Below are 25,485 nucleotides of genomic sequence, written 5' to 3'. Positions count from 1 at the left end.
AACATGTCATTTTATATTCGGCTGAATTCGAAAAAATTTTCGATTCTTTTCCAAGATTAAATTGGATTCGATTAAACTAATTAGGTATAATATTTTATTATTAACCTAAATGCTAAAACCAAATTCATAAAATTATCTTTCTGCAATTAAATATTTTTTATACAAATCAACATCCAATCCAATAATCCAATACGATGAACAATGAAAAAAAAAAAAAAAAAAAACAAAATAAGAAATAAGAAAATAATAGAAGGATGAACGTTTAAATCGAGTATGTACAACTATCGAGACTTCATTAACAAGAAAGTTGAACTAGAATAAAAAAAATGTTTATGAAAAAGTAAAGCAATTGGCAGTTGTTTTTCGCGCAATAAATTGGAGATAGAACGTTAATTAGAAATTTTATCCATATTTCTCAATTAATCGAAACTCGAGAGAGATGATTAATTTTTTCTATCGATTACAATAGCAAATATTCATAGATATTCAGAGAAAAAAAAAAAAATACTGAAATTTAATGTGATCACGTAAATATTATACGCTTTTATCAAATTTATAATTAATCACAACTGTTAATTTTTTCCAAACGTATAGAATAATTCGCTCGTTTCTCAAATTTATGGAAGCGTTTGAATAATAATATTGAAACAACTACTGAAGATATTATATACGCGCCACGTTTTAAAGCATTTAAAATTTATTCCAACAATATATGAGAACAGCTTTACCGTATATAATATATAAAGTTCAACAGAGTTTAAAGACCTAGTTGGAATCTGATGAATTCGTAATAACACGACAAATAAAAAAAAAAAAAATACTGTTCTCGAGTCAATAAAAATTATTTTTATAACATTGAGATTGTACAGTACAGTAATTACAAATTTATTATCAGTATATTCCATATATATATATATATATTGAAGATGCAATTGTTTTATGAATTTGAGGGGGCTTCTCATCGAATCGATTTTTTCCTACTTCATTTCATTCCATCCTCCAAGTAATTTTATTCATTCTAATTTTACATTTATTTGCATTACACTCGACTCCAACTATTAACTAATAAAATTTCATTCCATCCATATGTTTCTATTAAAAGACTTCTATTAGGATCAATTTTAAAATTTTAAAATTGCTGATCCAACAAATAATAATCCATATATCCGATGATGAAGATTTTAATCAATAAAATATTTACGCTTTCGAGACTCGTATGAGTCACATCGATTCTTCTAAAAGAGTGCGAAAGAGGTGTGACTTTTCAAAAAATCCTAATAAAATCTCGAAAGAAAAAAAAAATCTATAATTTATTCCATTTCGTTTCTTGAACGAATAAATCGTACGATAATGACGATGAAACATTGCACGCGTTATACAATGAAAATAAAGCTTGTCGGATGAACAGTGAACAGTAAAAGGTTGCAATAAATGTCTGAAGGGGGAGAAAAGATGTGGAAAGCTTAGCGTTTCAGACGTTCATGCAGAAAATATAGAATCGCATGAAACGGAATATGGAGGGTAATATTTAAGCAATATTCGGTTACGTCGTATATACACGCCTACTGTCCTCGTACATTTCGAAGGAGTTGGACCACGTGGTCCAAGGAGGGGGGAGAGATAAGAGACGAATTCACGCAGTGTGCGCGGCAGAAAGTGCTGAAATTCAACGCGAAAGAGTCGGTGTAATTGAGGTCGAAATGAAGAAAAGTGTGCGTTTCGAAAGGATGAAAGAGAGCGTGAATCGTGGGTGGCTGATTAAATCTGACGATGAATAAGACCAAGAGTTCTTATTGTACTTGAAATTCGAGTTAAATTCGATCCTTTCGATATTATAAGCGGCTGTAAACGTAATGTCGATTTAAATCATCTTACGAAGGAAAGCGCATCGATGGCTGGCTTACTACGAAATATAATATTCTACGTTCGAGTTTGCTACGAGAAAAAATTTGAATTTTTATAGAAAATAAGGTTCGCTATCTCTCCGTCTTTTTATCCGATGGAAAATTAGATTTGGTTATAAGTTAACAAGGATGCTTCGATATTTTTCCAGAAGGAAAATTTTTATTTTCATTCCGATACTTACAAATCGATCGATTGAAAGATCGTTTGTTGGACAACGATGTTTATCGGATTATTTTATAAGGAGAGGTTACTCAAGTTATGCAAATGGAGAAAAAGGGGAATCGACACCTTAATTTGGACACTTGGTTCTTCGTCAATTTTTACCTTAATTAAAGGTACACGCATCTGCGTATTCTCAATTATTATATAACCGCGATATATTTCGTTTCCAATATTTGCATATTTTATTCCATTCTTTCTGAAATTTAATCGAATATCGAGACTTCGATCGAGTTACGAAGAGCTGAAAGGCTATAAAAACCGGCGGGATAATGCTGTTGAAGTTAAAAAACTTTAACTTTAGAAAACTAATTTAACGAAGTGCTCTAATCCTCTCTTTCAACTTCTCTTCCATCGGTATAGTTAATGGAAGGGGAAAAAACGAAAGAAATTCATTCTAAATAATCCCTATCCTCACAGGGACACGCCTATTTCCCCTCTATCGTCGCATCAATATCTTCAAAATTATTTTTTTCACAGTTTATATGGAGATTTTTTAAAAAACATAGGAAACGCTTCGAATTTGACAAACAATAAACTGAAACCTTGAGAATTGGAAATGGTGTTCTGCAAGAAACGGATATTAAGGAAAAAATGCTCGTTAAAAATAAAAGTAAGTAGTATCATTATATATATAAAGATGGCTTAAAATAAATATAGTTTTACAAATCGGTTATTGCAAATCAAAATATCGCAGTAAAAAATTATTTATACATCTCGAAAATTAATTATATATATAGTTTATTCTTAAATATTCTTCATCTTATAATCATTTCACAATCTAATACAATTTTTCGAATAAATTAATTCGATACATCGTACCATTATATACATGTATAATATACGTAGAGAGTGAAACGAACGGTCGTAGTAAAGAAACGAAACTAACCTCCGTCACGTTTTTCATTCTTTCCTTTTTTTTTTTTGTATCCATTTCACGGAAAGAAACACGGTCTTTTCTCAAACCAAACGACTAAGAAGTTTCATTTCAGACGAGGGGAATTTTCGCAACGAATCGTGTTGCGAAGAAGGGGTGGGTAAAAGAGGTCACCGAGAAAGTAGAAAAGTCCCCACGTCCTACATCTTGAGGTCTTGCGCTACTTGCGCCTGGCCGGTCCACTCGACTCGACTCTAATAAAAATTCAACTTATCCCTCGCGATTTCCACGCCTGGAGAGGAGGGTTGGTTTCGCCTGGCGCGGATATTTGTGTACTCGAAACGTTTTCTTGAAATGTATCACGTGTTATTATACTACATTTTCGTAAATCAATCTTTTTCGAAACGATTCTGTGATAGACAATTTTTGTTATATGTTAATACTTCCTTTATTAATATTATTATATTTACTTTCATTAGCGAGAGTGAAAATTGTAAAAATCGGAAACAATTCGTCTCAATTGAATGGCAAAAGCATGCAACCTCTTTAGGGACACTGTGACGAGGAATTTCTGGAATTGTACATAAATTCCACGCGAATAGAGTATACTGTACTAGCGTACTCCATTACAGGAGTTGCGGTTTATGACAACGTTCGTTGAAATTCAGGTCAAAATGAATAGCATTTGCATCTATGGTATTTCGATAATTGCATATAATAATTATGCAATTTCTAGTTCTAAGTATAATCTATATCTGAGTGTGTGTGCAATATTATTGATTGTTTTTTTTTTCAATGATACATTGGAAGAACGTGTAATAAATTTTTTAAATGAAAACCTCGTTCGTTATCTTTCGTTCAAGTTTGCCCATCATGTGTTCGAGATAACTGTTGTTGTATCGTCTATACATATATATATATAGACGTAGAGATAAAAGGTGAAAGGAAGTAAATGGGATAAGCTCATTCCCTATCTAGCCTAATGCAGTAGCTTATCATTAATTTGTTACTGGTCGCGTAACGAGTACGTACGGGAATACTAATTATGCATGCATCTGCATACTACCTTAACGTGGAATGTCTACCATCATCAATGAACGAGCATCTAGATAAGCTAAGGTTATTAAATTCGTGGCAACAATAATTAGTTAGACTTCGAGACGAAGCAACAATTTTTTTTGAATGAAATACTTTCTACACGAATATATGTTTAATTATTTAATTAAAGAATACACAATCTTCGTATTTCTTCGATATCAAATTTTTATACAATATCCCATGAACTATTTACATAATTTCGCGCTTAATATTGCGAAAAACGGTCAAGCAAAAGAGCCTGCTGCACACCACTCAGTTTCTTTTCCCAATTAATTCGACGAAAATACAAAAACCTGGAACGAATTTCAAAGCCCGAAAAGGAGCTTCCCCTGCGTGCGAATATTTCGCTCTTTATTCAAGGAAACACACACTTTGGTAAACTGCTTGAATTTCGAGGCGTTAAGTATTTTGCCAGCTTGAAAAATCGAGTGTTAAGAAAATTCCTCCGTTCTGCGGAGAAGTTGTGTAACTGGCCGCAAGAGGGTGGCGTGGCGCGTGAGAAATTTTTGCGACTAACGCAGGAAATGGGATAAAACTCGACTCTACGGCCGCGACTTTCAACGAAAACCTGGTTTAATCTCGTTTACTGGAAATTTGGAAAAACTGAACCGATTCGATCGAGTGTTTTCCGAATAAAAAAAAAAAAAATGAATAAATCGATCGATTAGAGATAAATTGATCGATCGTTTTTGAGGTTAAGTTAATCGAATTGTTTTCGGTTTCGTTTTTAGTATTATATCCCGAATTCGAACGTCGAACGATAATAATCGATTGATTAGAAATTGATCGATTGGTTCGATCGACAGTTATTTTTGATTACCAATTTTTTTTTTTTTAAACTGTACTTCAACAGATTTTTTTTCTTTTTTTACATCGAAGATTACGACGATCGAACGTTGTCCTTAATTAATCATTATTCTTTTCTGGTGGTAATCGATAGTTCAAAAATTATCTAACTTGATTCAACCTAATCGTTGATCGAGTAATTATCGGGAAATGAATGAAAGTTTCAAGCAAAGATCGAATTGTAGGATCAAATTTTCAAAGAACGAAATTTATATCGTATATATTTTATTCAAGATATGTAGAATTAAAATGAAATGATCTGCACTTAAAATGTACAACAGTTTAGAATAGGTCCAAGATTAATTTTGAATATAAGTTACAACGACAGAACCGATATAAAATACACGAAGATCTTCTCTCCGAATTTATTTTTGCCGTGTCAAACGTAAAACCAATTTAACGATTTAACGAAATTAACGATTTAAAACAACGGTAAAAATAGAATTCGTTAATAATAACACCATCCCAATTCGAAACTACTATCGGAATACTCCGTCGTATTTGAAACAGCGTGTAACTTTAAACAACGAAGTTATTGAAGAATTTTAAACAAGGGAATATTGCGTTTCGAAAATGGATTAATCCCATTAAGAATTTCGTGCTTTCGTGCTGAAGATAAAGATTCGACGATAAAGATATTTCCCTCCGTTACATTATGTATATTCTCGATCGATAAAGAAAATTCAACGACAGTTGAAAAAAATAAGAATATCCCGGCTACGCGTTTTATCATGCATTACGAAACTTGATCATTTCCATTTCGCCCGTGACGATATTCGAAACGAATAATTTTCGAAAAAAAGAAAAATGGGGATCACGTGCATCGAGCAAGCAAGAGTTTTTTGCCCATTATTTTCTCGCGTTATTATAAAACTTGCCATTCGAATTATTAAACTTTTTCGATTACATCTATACTCTATTACACACACTTTTTTCTTCTTACAATCGAATAACTTAACATTCTCAATAGCCATTTTTACAGACGATTCCTCGAATAAATATGATATTATAATTAGAATATAATTCCACGCGATTGTTTCTTTTTTTTGAAATTAATTGGACAGTTTCTCTCGTAGCGACATTACATTTAATTTATCATTGCACAACAACGCGAAGTTGGACGAGAATGCGGAAGAAAAATCAATCGTAAAGCGTGATTTATCCTCGTCCTTTATGCATTTAATTGAACAGAGAAAGGAGGAGACTCGAAAAAGAATTAAAATACAATTTCATATTTCTCTCGTAACGTCACTGCACAACAACAGCAACAAGGAAGAAAAAGCAGTGATCCAAGTATAATTCATCCGGAAATCTTCCTTTCAACCGGTTCTTCCTACCGTTTTTAGATTAAAAAAAATTGAAAGAATTAAGATCATCAATGATCAAATAAATTGTATAATTCTCGAGCAAACCAGGCATAAAATTAAGATTGATCCCGGGACAATTCTCCCACGTGTGATAAATCATTCTAAATGGAAGCCTCGTAGTAGTAAATCATCGACGTGGTAAGATAGCCGTAACCGTTTGGCAGCGACTCGAAAAATTAATTTTTTCTTCTTTTGCGCACTTTGTCTTCTTGGCGTCGAAGAAAAGAGGAGAAGATGTAAGCGGGATAAGGACAGAGGGGGAAAAAAGTAGAGGCTTCGTGCATTACAACAACATCGAACGATTAATCAACCCAATCGTTTGCCAGAAAAACGGTGTTCCTTGTTTTTTAGCCACCTTGTATCTTCGCTCCACGAAACTCTGAAGTTCTCTTCTTTCTTTCTTTCTTTCGGTTATTCTTCGTAAATAACTTTTGGAATCAATTTTTCTTTTTTCATTTTATTTCATAGGAAAAGATAGTATTAACAAGAATGGAGAAAAATTTAGAGGACGAAAGTTACGAAGAGATGTATCGAAAATATAATTTTTCGAGAGACGACGAAGGATGTAAATGAAATCTTTCGCTCTTTATTATCTCGAATTTTAAAATGATATTAGAATAGTTAGCGAAATGTAACTGTACTTCGATATTACGATATTAAATTTCACTGGCGTAACGTAAAATTAAAATTAGACGTTGTTTTATGATAGAAAGGACGAGTTTAAAAAAAAAAAAAAAAAAAAAAATAACGAAGGAAGAGAAGAAAGGTTTTGAAACTGGAAAAAAATGTTATTGGGTAAAATACCCTTCCTATCGAAAACAAACGCGTTTCCACGTTTTTTGGCTATTTCGATAAACTTTCGGCTTCTCTTTATTTATTTTTCTGATTCTTTCAATAGGATTATCAGTCCTCTATTTTATCACGCTGTTTTTTTTTTGTTGTTATTCCACCCTTTCGCTGCCCTTCCCTTATTTTTCCTTCGATCTTTTCTGCGTGGATGATATTTTCGCAAGTTACAGGAATCCATTCTATCGAGAATTCCATCACAAAGCATAAACATTTCTTATATTATTTAAATATATCGCCAATCCAATTTAATCGAGTGTTCAAGAATACTTTCGTTCATAAACTTCAAACCGTCACCGCACACGTCATTTTAAATTAAAAACGATTTTTGATGAATATAATACGAATGATATTGAAATAAATTTTTTTTTCATCATCAAAAACAATATTTCAAACGCATGGAAGTAAATACGTTTCAATAAAATATCGAATAATATTACCGAAATAAAACCGAATCGAAAAGTTTAAAGAGAGTTTTAAATTTAAATAAATTTCAAAACAATGGTTAACATTGATGTCGAGAATGATTGATGATGTAAAAAAAAAAAAAAAATTATATGAATGAAAAATGATTCTTTTGTCACCTTTTTTTTTTTTTTCCATCATCCAATATTTTTCACTTTGCTCACTTTCGGCAAACAAAGAGCTCAACAAAGATTTTATTCGTGATATTAATTATTCGCAATGTGTTTTGAACGATATTGCCTTCACTAATGAAACGAATCATTAACCGGTTGGGTTAAACTTTCTTTCAGAATTACGCGAAAGCCAATGATTCGAGCGCTTTAATGGTAATTTCCTTAAAACTGTTCCATCGAGACGGTGTTAAATGAAGCGGGAAATTAACGTTGCGAATAACTTTTGAGAGATTACGTCAAGCATCTAATTAGATGCAAAGTTTTTTCCTCCGAAGGTAGACCAGGGAAATGTCCAACGCTGTGAAAAGTTTAATTTTATCGAATGGAGGGAAACAAAAAAAAAAAAAAAAAAAAATAGCAAGTATCGAATCAAAATGCGAATATTTTTCTTCCAATTTTACACCTCGAGCCCTATTATCCTTGTTATTTTTCACCCATCCGTAAATTATTTCGAAGAAGAAAGAGGTTAGGTTAGAAAACATTCGTTCGAGAAGTATCCGTACATACAAATCTTTACGATTGATCCATCATCGGTATTATTTTGCAATGTAATAAGATAATTGTGTACGCCTCCATTATTATCGACGAGAGAACGAGTTAATTATGCAACACGGAGTGAATTATATTAAACCGCACAGAGTTTTGATATTACAAGCTTGGCTGCTTATCTTAATTAGCAGGCATTGTGATATTTCTCGACTATTAGATAGGGAGACTAATATAAACGCTGATACATGAATGTTACTCACGTATTCCTTGGCTTTTGCCTCCCGTAGAAACTCACCTGAAACGAGAAAACAGGATTTCGTTAATATACCACTCGTTGGTCGAAAGAAGTCTCGCGAAAGAGATGCCTATTTTTGTTTCGTGTCATATTTGTCACGTATACCGATCCGAAATTAACGATAGTTTAATTTATAAATGTAATTTCGTGTATTCGAGGTAATAATTGTACGAATATACGTCGAAATAACAATTGATAGTTACGAAAATATTTTCAACTTCCAATCTTGGACGGTTAATCCTTACAACGCAGCCTTACAAATGAAAATAATTTTTACGATTCTGAATATTCGCGTTACAGTTCTCCTTCTAATAACCGTGTGGTGTCAAGTTTATAAACAAAACGTCCGAAGTGGGGAGAAATGGGCGGTCCTGGCGAAGCACTCCTCTTGCCCCTGTGCCGTCCCGCAACGGTTCTTTCCAACAGCGAACCACGCTACTTTTCAGCAGACGTTGAAGCCATAAATATAACGACTGAAAACAAACCGTTTGTATCTTCCCCGAGTATGTAGTACAAATACGATATTCTTATAAGTAAAATTAAACTATTTCTTATTTCTTGCGATGAAATATATCTATGAAAGCGTATATAATAATAAAATATATTTATCATAAGACGATATTCTCGCGAGCGCGTATGATGAATTGTCGTTTCGCTTGTAAAATTGGGGATAAAAAGTATACGAGGAGGAGGAATAAAATGACGAATCGTATGCGCGCATCGGTCCACACAGGAATCGATAATAAATGTGGAAAGACGGAACGATCCTTGTTCGAGACTGATGTCTGCGGGGTTGTCGCGTTCGAAAAGGGACGAAGATGCGACGAGTTAGGGGATTTAACGAGCGACGTGCTCTTGAGGCGAGGAAACGTCCCTCGTTTTTCGAGGCATCGGCCGTGAACGTCGAGGGGGGGAGGCGGGGGGGGGGGAGAGGCGGAAAAAGCGAGGAGGAACAAGAGGAGGAATGGAATCACGTGAGAGAATTCTGATCACCGTCGTCGAAGGAATTCAACGCGGATGAGGAGAGTGAATAAAATCACGGGAGGCCTCGTGAAGAGACGCGAACGATTATTATTTTTGTCGCCGTTGAAATTGATCAAATTAATTTTTTCTTCTTTCTCGATTGATCGAAGTATTTGCACAATTAATAATAAATATTTCAATTAAGCTATACATACAGTAGAAACGAACTTCGACTTTTCGATATAAAATAAATTTTTAGGGAGCTCGAAGTGAAACGGGAATATTAAGGAGAAAAACAGGTTGTAATGCGTATTTCTAATTTCAGAAATTCCGTCCGACCCGATTCCGAGGTAAACAGTCACCGATTTGAGACGAAATAATAAACTGGAAGAATGAACGAGGCACAAACGAGGACAAGGAATCAAAAAAGAATCACGAGGAGGAGAGCTTGTTACCTTCTAGTCCGTTTAAATATTTTTTTTTTTATTTCGAATAAAAGCCAGGATGATACTTCACTCGCTCGTTTCCACGCACCACTCGTAATTATCGCGTGCCTTTATTTTCAACGAGCAACCATCTACTCTCTCTCTCTCTCTCTCTCTCTCACTGTATTCCTCGCCAAACCGAGAAGGAGGGGAAAAAAGAAAGAGAAAGGAGAAAAAAATCCATCTAAAAAATCTTTAACCAAGATAGAAAAGAAAATCTATTACCAATTCTGAAATTCCACCAACTTTCCCCCTTGTTTCACGTCCTTTCCAATTTTTTAATTCTTAATTTCGAACCCACCCAATTTCAGAAACTGAAAGTACACAGTAAATCCAAAAAAGGAAGGTAAGAAAAAAATCGAAAGGGGAAGGAGGAGAGGAAAAATCCCCCCAAAAAAAAAGAAAAAAAAAAAAAAAAGGGGGAGACGGTATTACCCTCGTAACCCCGGGGTCATAAAATTCCGACGGACGCGGAAAATTGCATGCCGCGGCAGGAACGAGAAAATACAAGGGCGAGGGGTGGCGAGGGGAGGAGGACGCTACGTCTGGAACATGTAATGGCGACCGACCCGCCATCCTCCTCCCACGGGAAACTTCCGCGGAAGTGTACCTTTTACGCCGCATTCTTCCTATATCCCTTGGCGCAAGGAGGAGAAGACAGAAGGAGCGACCAACACTTTTGTATACCTGCGGCCTGTGCCGGCCATTAGTACAGCTCACGACAGACGTGGATGGCCCCTGCGATTTCGATGTAAATTGCACACGGAAAGGAATTCGCGGACTGCCGGGCGAAAATACGGATCGAGTTTCGTCCAATTGAACGTTGCTAGAGAAAAACTTTTGTAAAGGTGTATATATATATATATATATATATATATATACATAAGGAGGAATAATCGAAATTTTATAAAAATTCTTTTATAGACCGCTGTACAGTCATCGTAACTTCTTTCGTAATGATATTGGTATTTGTTCGTCCAATAATTGTCCAGATCGTACGATAAGCACGCTTGCAAACCTTACCCAGTTATTCGTCTAACTCTGCGGATATTTGTTGGTGGATCCACTTTGCCTTTCGATTTAGCTTTGTTCGATTCAATATGGATTTCGGTCTGGCTCGAGGCTTATTTTCAAGATTTTCGTTTCCACGTCTGAATTTTTCTCGAGTATATCTTCTCAAAAATCTAATCTGGAATCTAATATAATATTTTGAATAATATTCTAAATTTGTTTTCATTTCTCAACAAATTATAATATAAAAGAAATATGAAACAAACTATAATATAAAAGAGAACTTATTATTACGCAAAGGATAAGTGAAAATATGGATTAAGTAGAAGGTGCGATAAATAAGTGTTGTTTATTCTAAAATTTGCAGCTTCACGTGATACAACCTAATAGATTGGACGACTGATTATTAAAATAATGCTGAATTTCATTAATTGTTTAAATTGTAACTTTGTACTTTCTACTCTAATTCGAGTAAAAAAGGCAGTTATAGATATATATTCATCGGAAGATGTGTTTTGTTGTTTACGCGTATCGATTAATATTGGAAAAACGATTACAATATGGTGGAATTTCATTAATGAAACTTTAAGCGAAGATTATTCGATTATATCTTTGGAATGAAAATAAACGTCTAATATATTGGTTTATTGTAATTCGAAAAATGAAATAATAAAATCTATAATTGAAATTTATTTATATAAACATGAATTATTTGAAAATTTTTTGGATAGATGAATGAAACTTTTACTATACGAATCTACTCGCTTATTCCGTTTGAAAATTGTGAAATTTCTATGATACGATATAATTTAACATGTTTTAATTATGGCATATGAACAATGCTATTTCGTTAGATAATTATTTTTAACAATCGATTTTTTAGATACATAAACTATGAATTAAATCATCAACAAATAACACAAATAAGTAACGAATCGACTATTTCTATAGAGCAAGATATTTTTATTTTTTACAACGTTCAAGCCACCCTCTTTCACGGGAAAACAAAATTTTATTAAAACACTTCATAAAAAAAAAAAAATAAAAAAAATCCTTCACTTTCGAGAACTCTTTTCCCTCGAACAACAGCCGATCCATCATGAAAAATAATAATAAAAAAAAAAAAATTATATATATATATGTATGAAGGGCACGAAAATGGAACACGCACGCTTTGTAATTCACCTTTCCCAATTCCCCTTTATCGATCGAAAGCCTCCCTAATCCCCAACCTTGCTTAAAAATAACGCTTTTAGTTATACCTTTGAAACGTTTTGCAAATCCACTCCACGATACCATGAGTGAAACTCGAAAAGGGTTCGTTACACGAGCGCGTAAGCTCGATTTATCGACGATCGACGAAGCGACAAAGGGGGGAAGAAAAAAGCGAACGAAATAAAAAAAAAAAAGGAAAAAAAAAGACGGAAAGGAAACGATAACAGGTAGGACAGATTAGAATAACGAGTGGTGGCCATTCGATTGTGGAAGAATCTCGATAAAGCTTACAAATTTCCGCGTTATCTTCGGAACGCAATATTCAGCCGTTCCTTGGTTAAGCGATATTGGTTAGCGCTAAATTATGGCCCCGATGCGGTAGACACCAAGCGCGTTGGCTTTCCCCCTCCAAGTTTATTTTCGGTCGTCGAGCCATAAGAGAAGGGGAGAGAGAGAGAGAGAGAGAGAGAGAGATTTACGTTGACGTTCGTTGTGCGGAGGGACGATAAATTGGTGGCACACGAGGCAAGGATCGGTGGTAAACGGGCCTCTGTGGGTAAAGAAAATCCTGGACGGATTGTACAGCTCGTGTTCGCAGATCGGTAAGATTGTTAACTTGTCCTTTCGATGCGATATGGTTACGTGTTATATACGTGTGTACATTTTGACTGGGTTAAACTTCGTTTCGTGACAATATGCGTTGTTTCTAATCTTGTTTTTGATATAGTATTAGGTTTAGGAACCCATCGATCGAGGAGTTAAGAGTTAATATTAGGTTAGGTTAGGCTGGATATACGGATTGTACAGCTCGAGTTCAATGGATTGGTAGGACTGTTGACTTCGATGCGACATGGTTATATGCTATGCATGTATACACGTTCGATTAAACTTTGTTGCGTTGTTTCTAATCTTGTTTTTGTATATTCTGATAATATTGGATTAAGAATCACGAGACGAGTGTTTGATATCAGGTTAAAACGTATACACTTGCGTATACGTTAAACTTCGTTTTGAGGCAACGATAAATTAATAAATAGATATTAGGCAATTTTCGAATGAAGATTATTTTTAAGCTTATCAGAAAATATATATATATATATAAAAGAAAAAAATTTAAAAAGTGGTGAAGATCGATGTACAAAATCGCGTTTCAAATTTTTAATATATTGAATGAAATACATACGGTTCTGCGTGGATCGTAATGTACAATACAGAAGGGAATCGAACGCAACAATTATTGTTGAACGTGTTATTCACGTCGAGGCCGAAATTACACGATAATTCCGTTTTTTAAAGCCGAATAACATGGTGAATCGTTGAAAGGATTATTGCCATTCGTCACCATTAAATTTAATACATAGTCGCATCACTTAATTTTACAATTTACATTGGTTATTCCATCGTGGATCGTTCAGCACGATTAATCGCTACACACTTTTTTATACGATATTCGTAAACTATTTAAATATACAAATAAAAAAACATTCGCCAGCGCATCGAACAACCTTTCTTCATCAACTTCTCTTCCAATCTCTCGATTTCGTTTGTTCAAATAGAAAAATCGAAGCGAAGCAGCCACAGATACGATAATTCAATCCTTTCCCAGACATAACCTCACTTTCAAATATACAATCCTCTCAAACGAACTCGAGTATTTTTATTCTTTTTTTTTACAAGCGGATTTAACAATTTTCCACGATTTAGAATCTCTCTCTTCGATCGACAGAAAGCCAAGAAAGAGAAAAAAAGAAAAAAAGAAGAGAGAATCCACGTCAATTACGGAAGGATGCGGAGACGACGTTCCAGCGCGATGCCCCCGGCTAATTTGACCGGAACGATCCTGTTGGGAGCTCCACCCACGGATGGAATTCGATGTGATTTACGAGTGTTGCCCGCTTGTTTCCACCGTCTTCCTATTTACACGTCTGTTGGAAACTATTTGCGGAAAGCGGAGAAAACTCGCCGTGGTCCGACGACGCGAAAACCGACGTACAGCTTTCAGAGAATGGAAACCTCCGGAGAAGAAAAAGGAAAGCCTAGATTGGAAAACTAAGAAGAGGAAGAATAAAGAGAACAATGAAGTGGGGGAGGTAGTAAGAGGACGAAATATAAAGGAGGAAAGGATGTGTATACACCGGACGAATGCAAAATACAAGTGGAACGGAGAGAAGTAGAAGCGGCGTCCATCTTCGCGTTAATTGGCTTCCTTCGAGTTTCTCTCGAAACGATCCCTTGTAATGGATCCACCTTTCCTTTTTCTCCCCTCGTTTTCTTCTACCCTCTCTCTCTCCTTCCTTTTCCTTTCGGTTTCTCGTTCATTCGATCCTCTCCCTTCTCTTTTTTCTCGCCTCATATACGCGACCACTCGATTGCATACTCGACATGGGGAAAAGCGATCTGACCGGAAATAAGTTTCGCTCGGTGTCGTTAAAACCAGCGAGAGAGACGAACCCATCGTCGAATGGATAATTGAATTGGCCCGGTATCGTTCCACGCCAAGTCACCGGTGAGAGAAACCATGGATCGGCGTAATCGTTGCGGCATACTCGAACGGAAGGGGAAGCTGGAAAAAGAGATTGAATGCCCCTTGTTCCACGCGAATCTAATTACGATTTTTCTAATTTTTTTTTTTCTTTTCCTCGTACGTGATAGCTTCTTTACCATTTTCTAGGCTATTTTTCGAGAAACGTTTGAAACTTCAATTTCGTTCAAATTCAAATCGTGTATTGTATTGTATTGTATGAATTATAGAGTAAGGAAGAATCGTACGTGGCACGATTAAAATAATTGGAGGATTATTATCGACGTCGATAACTAATTTTCGAATTATTAATTCACCTCGATTATTATATTATTGATTTACGAAAGAGATGAAAAAAAAAGAAAGAAAATAGTTTGATTAACGTTTGATGAGCGTGGTAATAACAGAATTAACAGAAGAGTTGATTCTCTGGATATTTCATCAAATTATGAAATTAAACAACAAGCAGAAAGAAGCATGGTTTTTCTATTTCCCAAGTACGTAATCAAATTAAATTCGATGCGATAAGAGATTCATAAAAAAGGATTTGAAGTATTTAATAAGCTTAATGGGTAAGATAATTAATCCGGCTGTAATCCCATTCGCCGAGGGACCGAAGAGTTTTGGATCTGGTTGTCAGATATGCATAAATGGATAACTAATTATCCGTAGGGATGGTGTATATATATATATATATCGTGAAATTTATCCCCTCCTCCCTTAGAATTAATAATTCCACGATGAAAGGAAATTTTATACCGAGCACGGCGTCCCCATGCAAATGCGCGCTTTTACAACACGGCGCAATCTCCTTTTTGTTCCCCCGAAAGTATGGCACCGCGGCATTAAAACTGATTTAGAATATCTTCACACAGGTTTATTTGAACAGGTCTATTTCCCAGGCAGTTATCGTTTCCAACGGTGTTGGAACGCTCGAAAAGCGCTTTGAAACTGTACAGTGTTTGCGCGCCTTCCATTTATGAGCGTTACAGAGGCCAGCTAGCTTTAAAGTTCCGCCCTTCGGCCATGAAAACGGCTCGACTAAACGGCGGGATTAATAAATCGATAAATGAAAAAAAGAAAAAAAAAAAAAAAAAGGAAGTATTGGAATTTTTATTTTCCTAATTCTTCTAAATTTTTCAAGTTTATTTCAGAATATTCGAAATCGAATTCGAATATCGATCCCTTCAATAAACACCTCCCTATCATCTTTCATCGTTGTTGAACGTTCCAATGCCAATAAAACTGGAATCGTCGTCGTATTTTTGTTTTTTTTTTTTTTTTTTTTTACGACGAACTGGCCCCAGGCTTGGACAACCTGGCGATCAGCGAACAGCAGTTGTTGTTGTTGTTATTGGGAAATTGTCGGTATTATAAATCATGATTCCCCTTGCCATCTACTATTCCATTTTAATGGTAGGGAGAGATGGCCTATCGAAAAAACGAAATACAGAGAAATGCTTCCATCAAACACGTACCAAGTGTACAAACACATTCAAACTTGGTTCACGGTTGGAGAGTAAATTTTAGAAGCAAGGGACCAAAAACAAGATATCACAGTTAAGATTACAAGCAAGGATCAAAAGGACAGGCATTGCACTGCTGTCACGTTCTGGATTCTATATTTGTACGTAGATACATAATTCGTGGACGTGTGCGGATTATGAAAATATCAGAGCACCACTAATTCTCGTAGGTTGTGCTTAATGCATATAGTTGTACGTAACGATACCAAAGAGGAAAATCCCTATGGTAGGAAATTCTTGTTGCACGATTTACAACCGGCTTTTCCACTGATCATTCACAAATTACAAAAAAAAAAAAAATTATAAAATCGATCGAATTATTGATTTAGATTTATTGCTTGATTTGGGTTACAATATTCATTTACTGTACTGTTTTATCCTAAGAAATTAGAAAAAGAAGTGACTATGCTATAATTTCAATATTATAATATTAAAGAATATAAAATTAATTTCTAAATATGAATTTCTCAAAATAATAATAAACTTTCATCAGAACAAACAATATTTTATTTCCTTTAAAAATTCTAATCGACCATCTAATCTCATCGATTCGTCCAAAGATTGGAATATACCCCGAGAAGGAAAAAGAAAAAAAGAGAAGAAAAGAAAGAAAAAAGGTCAGAAGTTACGATCTATTGTAACTTTTCATCTCGACAACCGCAAACTCTCGAAGAAATCTGGAAAGGCGCTTAGCCCGCGGTTAATCCGGGACTCGATTTCCATGGCCACGTTGCTGGCTATATGCATGGCAGCTCGTTCAAACTTTCTCGCGTTCGCGAAACTCTTTCCAACCTTCGCTGTTCGCAAGCATTTTTCTCGGAGGCGCAAGATGTTTCCGGTCTGGCGAGTTACCTACCCCCTTCTGCATGATAGCAGCCCTTTTCCAGAGTTAAGAGTTCCGATTCTACTCCAGCCTTTTCCACAAAAGGGTTCGAAATCGAGGAGGCGCAACTAAGACCGGCTTCGAGAAACTTCGAGTTTTGATGGTTAAAAAGACGATTATACACGCACTATTCCAACAATGAGGTAAATAGAACGATTCGAGAATTTTTGCTTTCGATATTTTCCTAATAACTTGCTTGGAGTTACGGTTTCAAACTGTCCGTTGAGCAGTCTTTTAAAATATTATGATCGCCTAGAAACGTCTATTGGTCAAAAAAAGTCTCGCGGGACGGCACAGGGGCAAGAGGGGTTGTCCTTCGCTAGGATCATTTATCCCCACCTTAGACGCTTTGTTGGCAAACTTGACACCACCTGACGCTACATAAAAATAGAAGAGCCACAATTCTAATACTCAGAAACGAAAATATTATTTTCATTGGCGAAGTTACGTTATAGAATAACCGTCCAAGACTGGAAGCTGAAATATTTTCGAAACTGTTAATTATTATTATCTTAACTACTCGAATACAAAATTACATTTACAAATTAAACTATAATTAGCCTATACGTATTATGAGAAAATAAAAAAATTTTTATATCCATATCGATATGATAGAACTCTCTGGATTCTATTGTCTGCATCAATGCATAAGTTTGGATACAGATCGTCGTTTTGGATATTTTTCTAATAACTTGCTTGGAGTTACGATTGCAAACCGTCCGTTTGAGCGATCTTTTAAAATATTATAGTCGCCTAGAAACGTGTACTGGTCACTGCTGAAAAAGTTTCGCGGGACGGCAGAGGGGCAAGAGGGGTTGTCCTTCGCTAGGATCATTTATCCCCACTTCAAACACTTTGTTGACAAACCTGACACCACCTGACGCTATAAAAGTAGAAAAGAGCTATAATATTCGAAAGCATAAAAATTATTTTCGTTTACGAAGTTACATTATAGAATAACCGCCCAAGACTGGATGCTGAAATATTTTCGAAATTATTAATTATTTTGATGCATATCGAAATATATTCGTATACAATTATTATCTCAACTATTTAAATTTTCAATCATTGTTATAAATCGCAATTATAAGAAATAAAAAAATTTTTATGTTATATCGATACGAGAATTCTCTGGATTCTTTGACTATGAATATTTTAACACATTATACATAATTAAAATCTTCGTAATATAGAATCTATATTTTCTATCATACAATAGTTAAAAGATAGAAACAGTATTATTAAAAATCACAAGAAGATGTATGATTGATAAAATTTTAATAAAATTTAAATCGAAATGGCCATTTCGAACGTTAAAATGGGATATCCGAGAATCGAGATTTCGTCTATTTTTTCCTTTTTTCCTTGCGCAGTCAATAAATGTCTCGAATTCTCCTCGTTCTCCACCAATCAGCTTTCTGGTTGGTCGATGGAAGAGTAGATAGGGTTGAACCTAGTGGGGCATGCTTACGTATTTCGCATTGAAAGTTTCGTTAACATTGGTCGATACCCCCCTGAGGATGTATATCTGACTTTCTTTGAAGTTTCGCGGTTTCCGAGTTTCAAGCCGGCATATACCATGGTTTGTATTGTATAGAATGGCGGTTTGATCGTTGCCGGATTTTATTCGAATTGGTTAAAAGTGGAGAGATCGAGGAATCGATCGAGTTAATTGAAAGAGAGAATATCTATCGATAGATTTTTGGAAACTTATAATTATTTGTTAATTGCGATTATTTATTACATAAAATATTTTATTTTTGCTAATAATGTGATAGAAATATAAATGGGGAAGAAAACAATCGATTGGTTATATACAATTTAAATTTGTCAATGATTAATTAAATGATTCTGTCTTATCAAGAGAGATTGCGATAGAATTTTATATTGACGTGCGTTAAAATGTGGCTTTACGCATAAGAACTCGGTGATTAAATTTCAGGGATAAAATGTTGAGGTTAAATTAAAAAACGTGCTGTCGAAAAGCATTATGACGAATGGGGAGGAAAAGTGGAACTTAAAATATGTTAATGTTCGGCCCACAGAAATTTGAGGAATTGGGTCGAGTGTGTAATCGACAATTTTCTTGCTTATGAAACGTAATGTCATTAGTATGTCTGTCCTTGAACGTAATAGGGGGCCGAAAGAATCCCTCAGTCGTCGGCTGTTATTAAAAAGAATTTGTCAAGACTCTGTGGCTTTAATTTCGCATGAAAAAATGCTTAGCATTTTTTGCACCTTTTAGAGAGACGCATTTCGGTTTTTCATCTCCACATGAGAAATTGCCGCTTATTCGCTATGCAATGAGCATTACATTTTTCTATGTACAGAAAAGAATTAACATACATTTGGATGAGCATATTTTTACTATTCTACGGGGAGAAATGGAATTCGTTTAATTGGGAATTAATTGTTACGTTTAAAATTCGTGAATTGAAATTTGAAAATCTAGAATGCAATAATAAATATTAAAAAATTAAAACGCGTCAATCTTAAGATTATTTAAATCTATAGATACAATCCGAAGTAATTTTTTTGATATAGCATGAATCGAATATTTTCAAAACTCAATTATCATATGCATGAGTATTCTATGAAAGCAGGATAATGGAGCAGTAAAACCTTCATCTCCAACTTATTACATTAAACCCAACTTAAGTTTCATCAAGATTCTAAAAATACATGATAGAATTTAAGAGTTCTTGGAAAATTTTTCCAAGAATTAAAAATTTAAAACCACGCTTTTTGCAAAAAAAAAAAAATAGAAACACTACTTAATATTTAATTTTTTCTTTATTCGAATTAACGGTTCGATGATATTCGGCAAACTTCGGACGAAATCGGAGAAAACTTCGGCTATTCGTGCCTAAGTGTAACCGACGCGGTTCGACTTCGGCTCGGCTCGGTAATAATCGGATACGATCGGTTGCACAGTTCACCATCCAACTATTCAAGCCTTAAACCGATCGCATCCGATTATCGTCGAACCGATACGAAGTTAAACCGCCGTTTATATTTACACCTCGAATATCGCAATTTTTCCAACCGGTAAGCTCGTAATCTCCAAAATATAAATTGACCTTTCGGTATTATCACACATCAGAGACCGTTTTATTTCCCGTGCTTCGGTCTTTATATCTATCTTATCGCGAGTCGGCCATCATCGTATGCGACGAAGGCGGTACCCTTTTGAAAAATTCAACGGTCGTTCTTCCGCGGGCATAGTTGATACATCACTCGTTCGCGTGTATGTACTTATACACACGCCTGATGGAACAAAGGAGTCGTTCTATAACCCCCGCCGACCAGACGTCTCGAGCTGCTTTCCACGCTGCCATTTTTGAATGTAACGCGAGGACAGTTATTCATATACGCGAGGAATCCAATTGGTTCCCTTGGTCTAAAAGCTTTCGCCACGGCGCTGCTTCTGAATATTCCGAATTGTAATTAGAACTGTTTGCCTCTGATCTCCATGAAATGGAGGAGCACGTCCAACGACACCTTATTGCATCGGCGTTTCCAGGATGCGGGAGAGTAAGCTTGATACAATATGAATGGTAAGTGAGGGATACAACGGCATTATCGTCGGCTGAATACACGAGGAGGGGAGTCGTGCAACGCAAGCATTTGAATAAAGGGCGAACGCTTTCGCAACAGAAACATTTTGTCCGGTAAACTGTGGAAAAGGTAGAGCTCTGCTACCATTTGTGCAATGTATTACACGTACCTCGTACCAATTATGTATATGTATAAATACGTATACGTTGTACATTATACAATTAATGCATATTTTCGAAAGTCCAGCTATCTTTTAGAATACGTATAACCTGATTTGATACAAATCTGATCCAGCGTTTAAAATTGAGATTAGAATAAAGAATTTTAAAAGAGAAATCCTGTACGACGATGATCAAAGAATGGAACGAGATATGTATAAGTTCAAAAGAATTTCCTTATTCAAATATAATACCCCGTTTGAAACTAGAATTGATTAAAAATTCCTGTGAAGTATGTTTCCTTGCTATAAGCGAAAGAGGTATACGCACACTGCTTATGAAATATTTCACATTCTTACATAAGAAATAAAGATCACAATATGGGGAAGGATTGCTCGAGAAATTTTTCAAGACTGATATTTCAAGTTCATGATATATTCAATCCAATTTTTCTTTCTTTAAGAAAATTGGCGGGAAATCCGTTGTTATTCTTGAAAATGGCAATCATTATCTTACAAAATTTATTTTCTACATTTATTCCGTACAACTAAATCTTCGCGTGATTTCAGATTCCTAAATCAACGATTCGAAAACAAATCTCCATTATCAAAAAAGATCTCAGATCGAAAATTTCTATTATCACTGTCCAATCGAATTTTTAGAAAATTTACAAAAAAATCGAAAGATCCCAGACAGACTCGATCGTTCGATTCCATCTCGAGAAAAAAACTTTATCTATCGTTCCAATCAAATCGTACGCATCGTGCAACGTGCATCGATTCCTCGAGGGAGGGTGGACACGGTATGTCGATGCATTCCCCAGGTACGCGTATCGATCATTCCTCGAGGTGTCCTCGTTATTGTGTGACGCCGGCTCTTCGAAATTGACCGCCACGCTTGGACACGCTCGGAATAACCGTGGAACGCGAGACACGCGCCTCGTGTCTGATCTGATTCATCATCCCCTCCCCTCTCGAGTCGCGAAACAATATCATTGTCCGCCCCTTCTTAATCGTACCACCCGCTTCTACATTCGTTTTCTGATAATCATTGTTATTATTATTATTATTATTATTATTATTATTATTATTATTAATGTCTCCCGCGAGATACGACGGAGATACGACGAGGCTCTGTGTCCCAGTTCTGTCAAGAGGGAGGGGGAAGAAGGGAGAGGAGGAGAGGGGGAAGAGGATTTGCGAGTCGGATCGACCTTGTTTCGCGACTTGCCGCCAGTTGGATCGGAGAGATAGAACGGCGCGAGTCGTTTTTAAGCCGTTGGTCGATGAACAACAGTTATTTTACGTATATGTAATGGTAAACGGGGCGGGGGGTTGAAAGGGGGTTTTACAGGTTTTCCAATTTTCTTTTTTTTTTCTTCAAACGGCCCCGTTTCGTAATTCTTGTTCGCGGGTAAATTTCTTTCTCTTTTTAACGATATATATATTTGAACTATTTTAAAAATTCGTACAATACGCGCAACAAGAAAGTCCATCGATTTTTCTTTCTTTTTCGTTCTGTGTTATTAAAATATGTCGTTTAACATCGTCGAATGCAACGTTCATTCGGTTGTACGCCTTACTCCGTCCTTTTTTTCCAATCTTTAAATTTGAACACTAGGCTGGTAGTTTCGAACTCTCTGTCCAAATATAACCTCGCATTCGTATCACGTAGCTAGCCTCCTTATACGCGCAGAACTGTACGATGCATTCGTAGAATTCATCGGGACACGCACTTCGCCTTTGAAATAGGTACAGACTTAGATTCTAAGCTGCCATTTAATCTTTTATTATCCTACGTGCGCATTATTCATATGTTCCCTTCACTTCGTGCACTAGTTCGAGCGGTGCGAGTAGTAGCTCTTTTACAACGTGCAAGATTTATGCATATTCGCGGAGCAGAATCGATGCGATGAGTGAAGCATAGGAAACTTTGAATAGAATAGAATAGATTTTTGACGAATGAAGATATATAAAAAGTAACATTTTTTGAAATATATGTATTTCAGATTATTTACACAGAAACGTATTTGTTCAAGGATTTATTTTTTGGAAATTTATTCTATCGATATTAATGCATTACGAGTTGAAGATAGATATTTTCTATATAATTAAAGAAATTGATTTCGATTTATTTTCTATATAATACAACGATCGAATTTTACAACGATATTTTATTTTTCGAACGACAAGATATTATACGCAATGTAATTATTACTCGAAAAATCAATGATTTGATATCCGTGATAAAAAAAAAACATTTTAACGATTTATCTTTGTTACTCCTGTCGCTCTTTATTTCATTTCGATCGTAATAAAATAAAAACATTGCAAATAGTAAAAATATTTTACAATTCCAATTTTATATTTAATATTCGAGGGTTTCTCCTGGGAAATGGAAGCCTATCAAAATTTCGATACAAATAAAATCTGTATAATTGAATTTTTACGCATTCGGAATCGAATAATTATTAAATTTCCTAGTTTATTTCGTGTTTCGGAGTATAGGGTATAAATTCGATAGAGATAATAGGTAAATATTTTTTCAACTATTTGTCAGGTACACAATACGCGCCAAAACTGTACACGTGTGTATGAAATTTATATTTTTAATCCTTTCCATTCAAAGCTTGTATACAAATGTTTATTATATACATAAAATTTATTGTTCTTTTACGAAATAAAAGTTTTTTTTTTTTTTTTTAAGAGAAAAATAATGAATAATATACAGAAAATATATGTGTTATATTATGTCTCTACATATATCTATTACATTAAAATTATAAAACGAAATGTCAATATAAAAAAAAATCCAATCAGCAGATAAAGAAAAATATGCCATTGAAGCCATTATCTCATTATCAAATGGTCGAGATACAACGAACAAAGTTTCCACACAGTGTTTAACACGTAGCATGGAGATTATGACTGATTCTGCGCCTTACATTTATTCATTTGCGAGCGACAAGTCCGAATAAGCAACAAGGAAACGATTAAAAATTACCTTTTTCTTTGCACGAGGATATCTCGGAGACCAGAAGTCGTATCGGGATAAATCAAAATGCGTTTCGAAGTGTAGAGTTCCGCGCTTCTAACGATCGTTCACTCGTTGACCGGAAGTCGTTATCTTTGAAGTTATAACGGTTCAAAGTTTTGTTAATTTTAATAAGGTTTTAGTTCAGGTTTGAAGTAAACGATTAAAAATTATCCTTTCTTTACACGAGGATATCTCGGAAATCGGAAGTTGTATCGGGATAAATCAAAATGCGTTTCGAAGTGTAGAGTTCCGCGCTTCTAACGATCGTTCACTCGTTGACCGGAAGTCATTATCTTTGGAGTTATGGCGGTATCAAACTTTTCAAAATTTTAATCGAGTTTTAAACTATACTTTTTAACTAATTTTACTTACGTGAAAGAATATTATAAAGATTTTATTACTGATATATTACGATTTTTAGTAACTGGTTGAACATCGAGCAACTCTCCCAAGCAAATCTCACGCAAATACGAAATTGGGCAAACAGTTACTGATTTTCGATACAACTATTTAGTTTAAAGTTTAGAGTTTAAAGTCCAAGTAACTATAATCGGCTTAACGTTTTAACTGTTTGAAGTAAATATAACCTGCTCGCTCGTAATTTCGACCGAATATATTCGCACAGTTCGATTAATGTAACTATTCCGTTTCGAATATACGATTCTTGTTAACGTGCATGTCTTCATGATTTCTCAAAGACGAAATACAAATAATAATTTCTTTTGCTTCTGCTACAAAACAAGATACGAAGAGTCCCAACTAATATTCTTCAAAAAAAAAAAAAAAAAAAGAGAAAGAATTCAAAAATCAAAATTCTACAACTCTACTATTACAAACTCCTATTATCTTGAAAACAAAGCCTTGACGCATTCAACACGACACGGCCAGCGTGACAAACATTTTCCAAAAAAAAAAAAAAAAGCGAATGCATTTTTCACATCTCCCCCGAAAAAACATATTTTCAAAAATCAATATCCCCCATTCGAAGATCTTGATTTTCAACAACGTTCTCCGCGTTATAAAAACCATCTTCTCTCGTGTCACCCTTCTCGAGAACACACCTCCCCCTCCCCCTGTGCAATGTTGTCAAATTGATAGAATTTCCTAACGAAAGTCAGCTTTCGTGCAAAACGTCGCGTTGAAATTCCGGCTGATCGTTTTACAAAATCGCGAACGATGTACGACGTACATACAGCAAGATAGGTGGAGGTCTGACAACGTCGACGTTGACGTGCACCGCGTTTCATCGTGCATCGACACGCAACAAACGACACGATGCAATGCGCCGACAATACACGGATCGATCTCTTATATACCCGGAACAACGAAACGTATAACTCATGCTCGCCGCACGAGAATTGATAACTACGAGTAATAATGTCTCGTTTAACTGGAAAGTGGCGTAATTCCTGAAACGTTTTATCGAAATTAGAAAAACCATTTGCGCGATTTATCAATTTTTATCAATAATAAAGTAATAATAATAGTAAAATTCTCGAGAACTGGTGCACAATATCTGCTTTCCGTCGTAATTCAAATATATTTGAAT

General features: G+C 35.2%; 1 protein-coding gene across 10 annotated transcripts in view; it reads right to left on the bottom strand.

Annotated features, from left to right (window-relative positions):
• Nucleotides 1-25,485, bottom strand: part of LOC147656818 (furin-like) — a 292,983-nt gene that overhangs the window by 52,837 nt on the left and 214,661 nt on the right. For 5 of the 10 annotated variants that reach the window (XR_015293694.1, XR_015293692.1, XM_086913342.1 and 2 more), the window contains one exon: nt 8,546-8,580. The exons of the other annotated variants lie outside the window; for them this stretch is intronic. Coding sequence is in view for 3 of the 5 variants with exons in the window: in XM_086913342.1 (XP_086769468.1) it covers nt 8,546-8,580 (35 nt within the window). In the remaining 2 variants the exon portion in view is untranslated. The remainder of the gene's footprint in view (nt 1-8,545; nt 8,581-25,485) is intronic. 10 annotated transcript variants of the gene reach the window in all.

The sequence above is a fragment of the Apis florea genome, unplaced genomic scaffold (genome assembly GCF_048593485.1).
Source record: "Apis florea isolate Af1SG1 unplaced genomic scaffold, ASM4859348v1 contig_3496_pilon, whole genome shotgun sequence".
Classification (NCBI taxonomy): Eukaryota; Metazoa; Arthropoda; class Insecta; order Hymenoptera; family Apidae; genus Apis; species Apis florea.
This window is presented reverse-complemented; position numbering and strand designations above follow the sequence as displayed.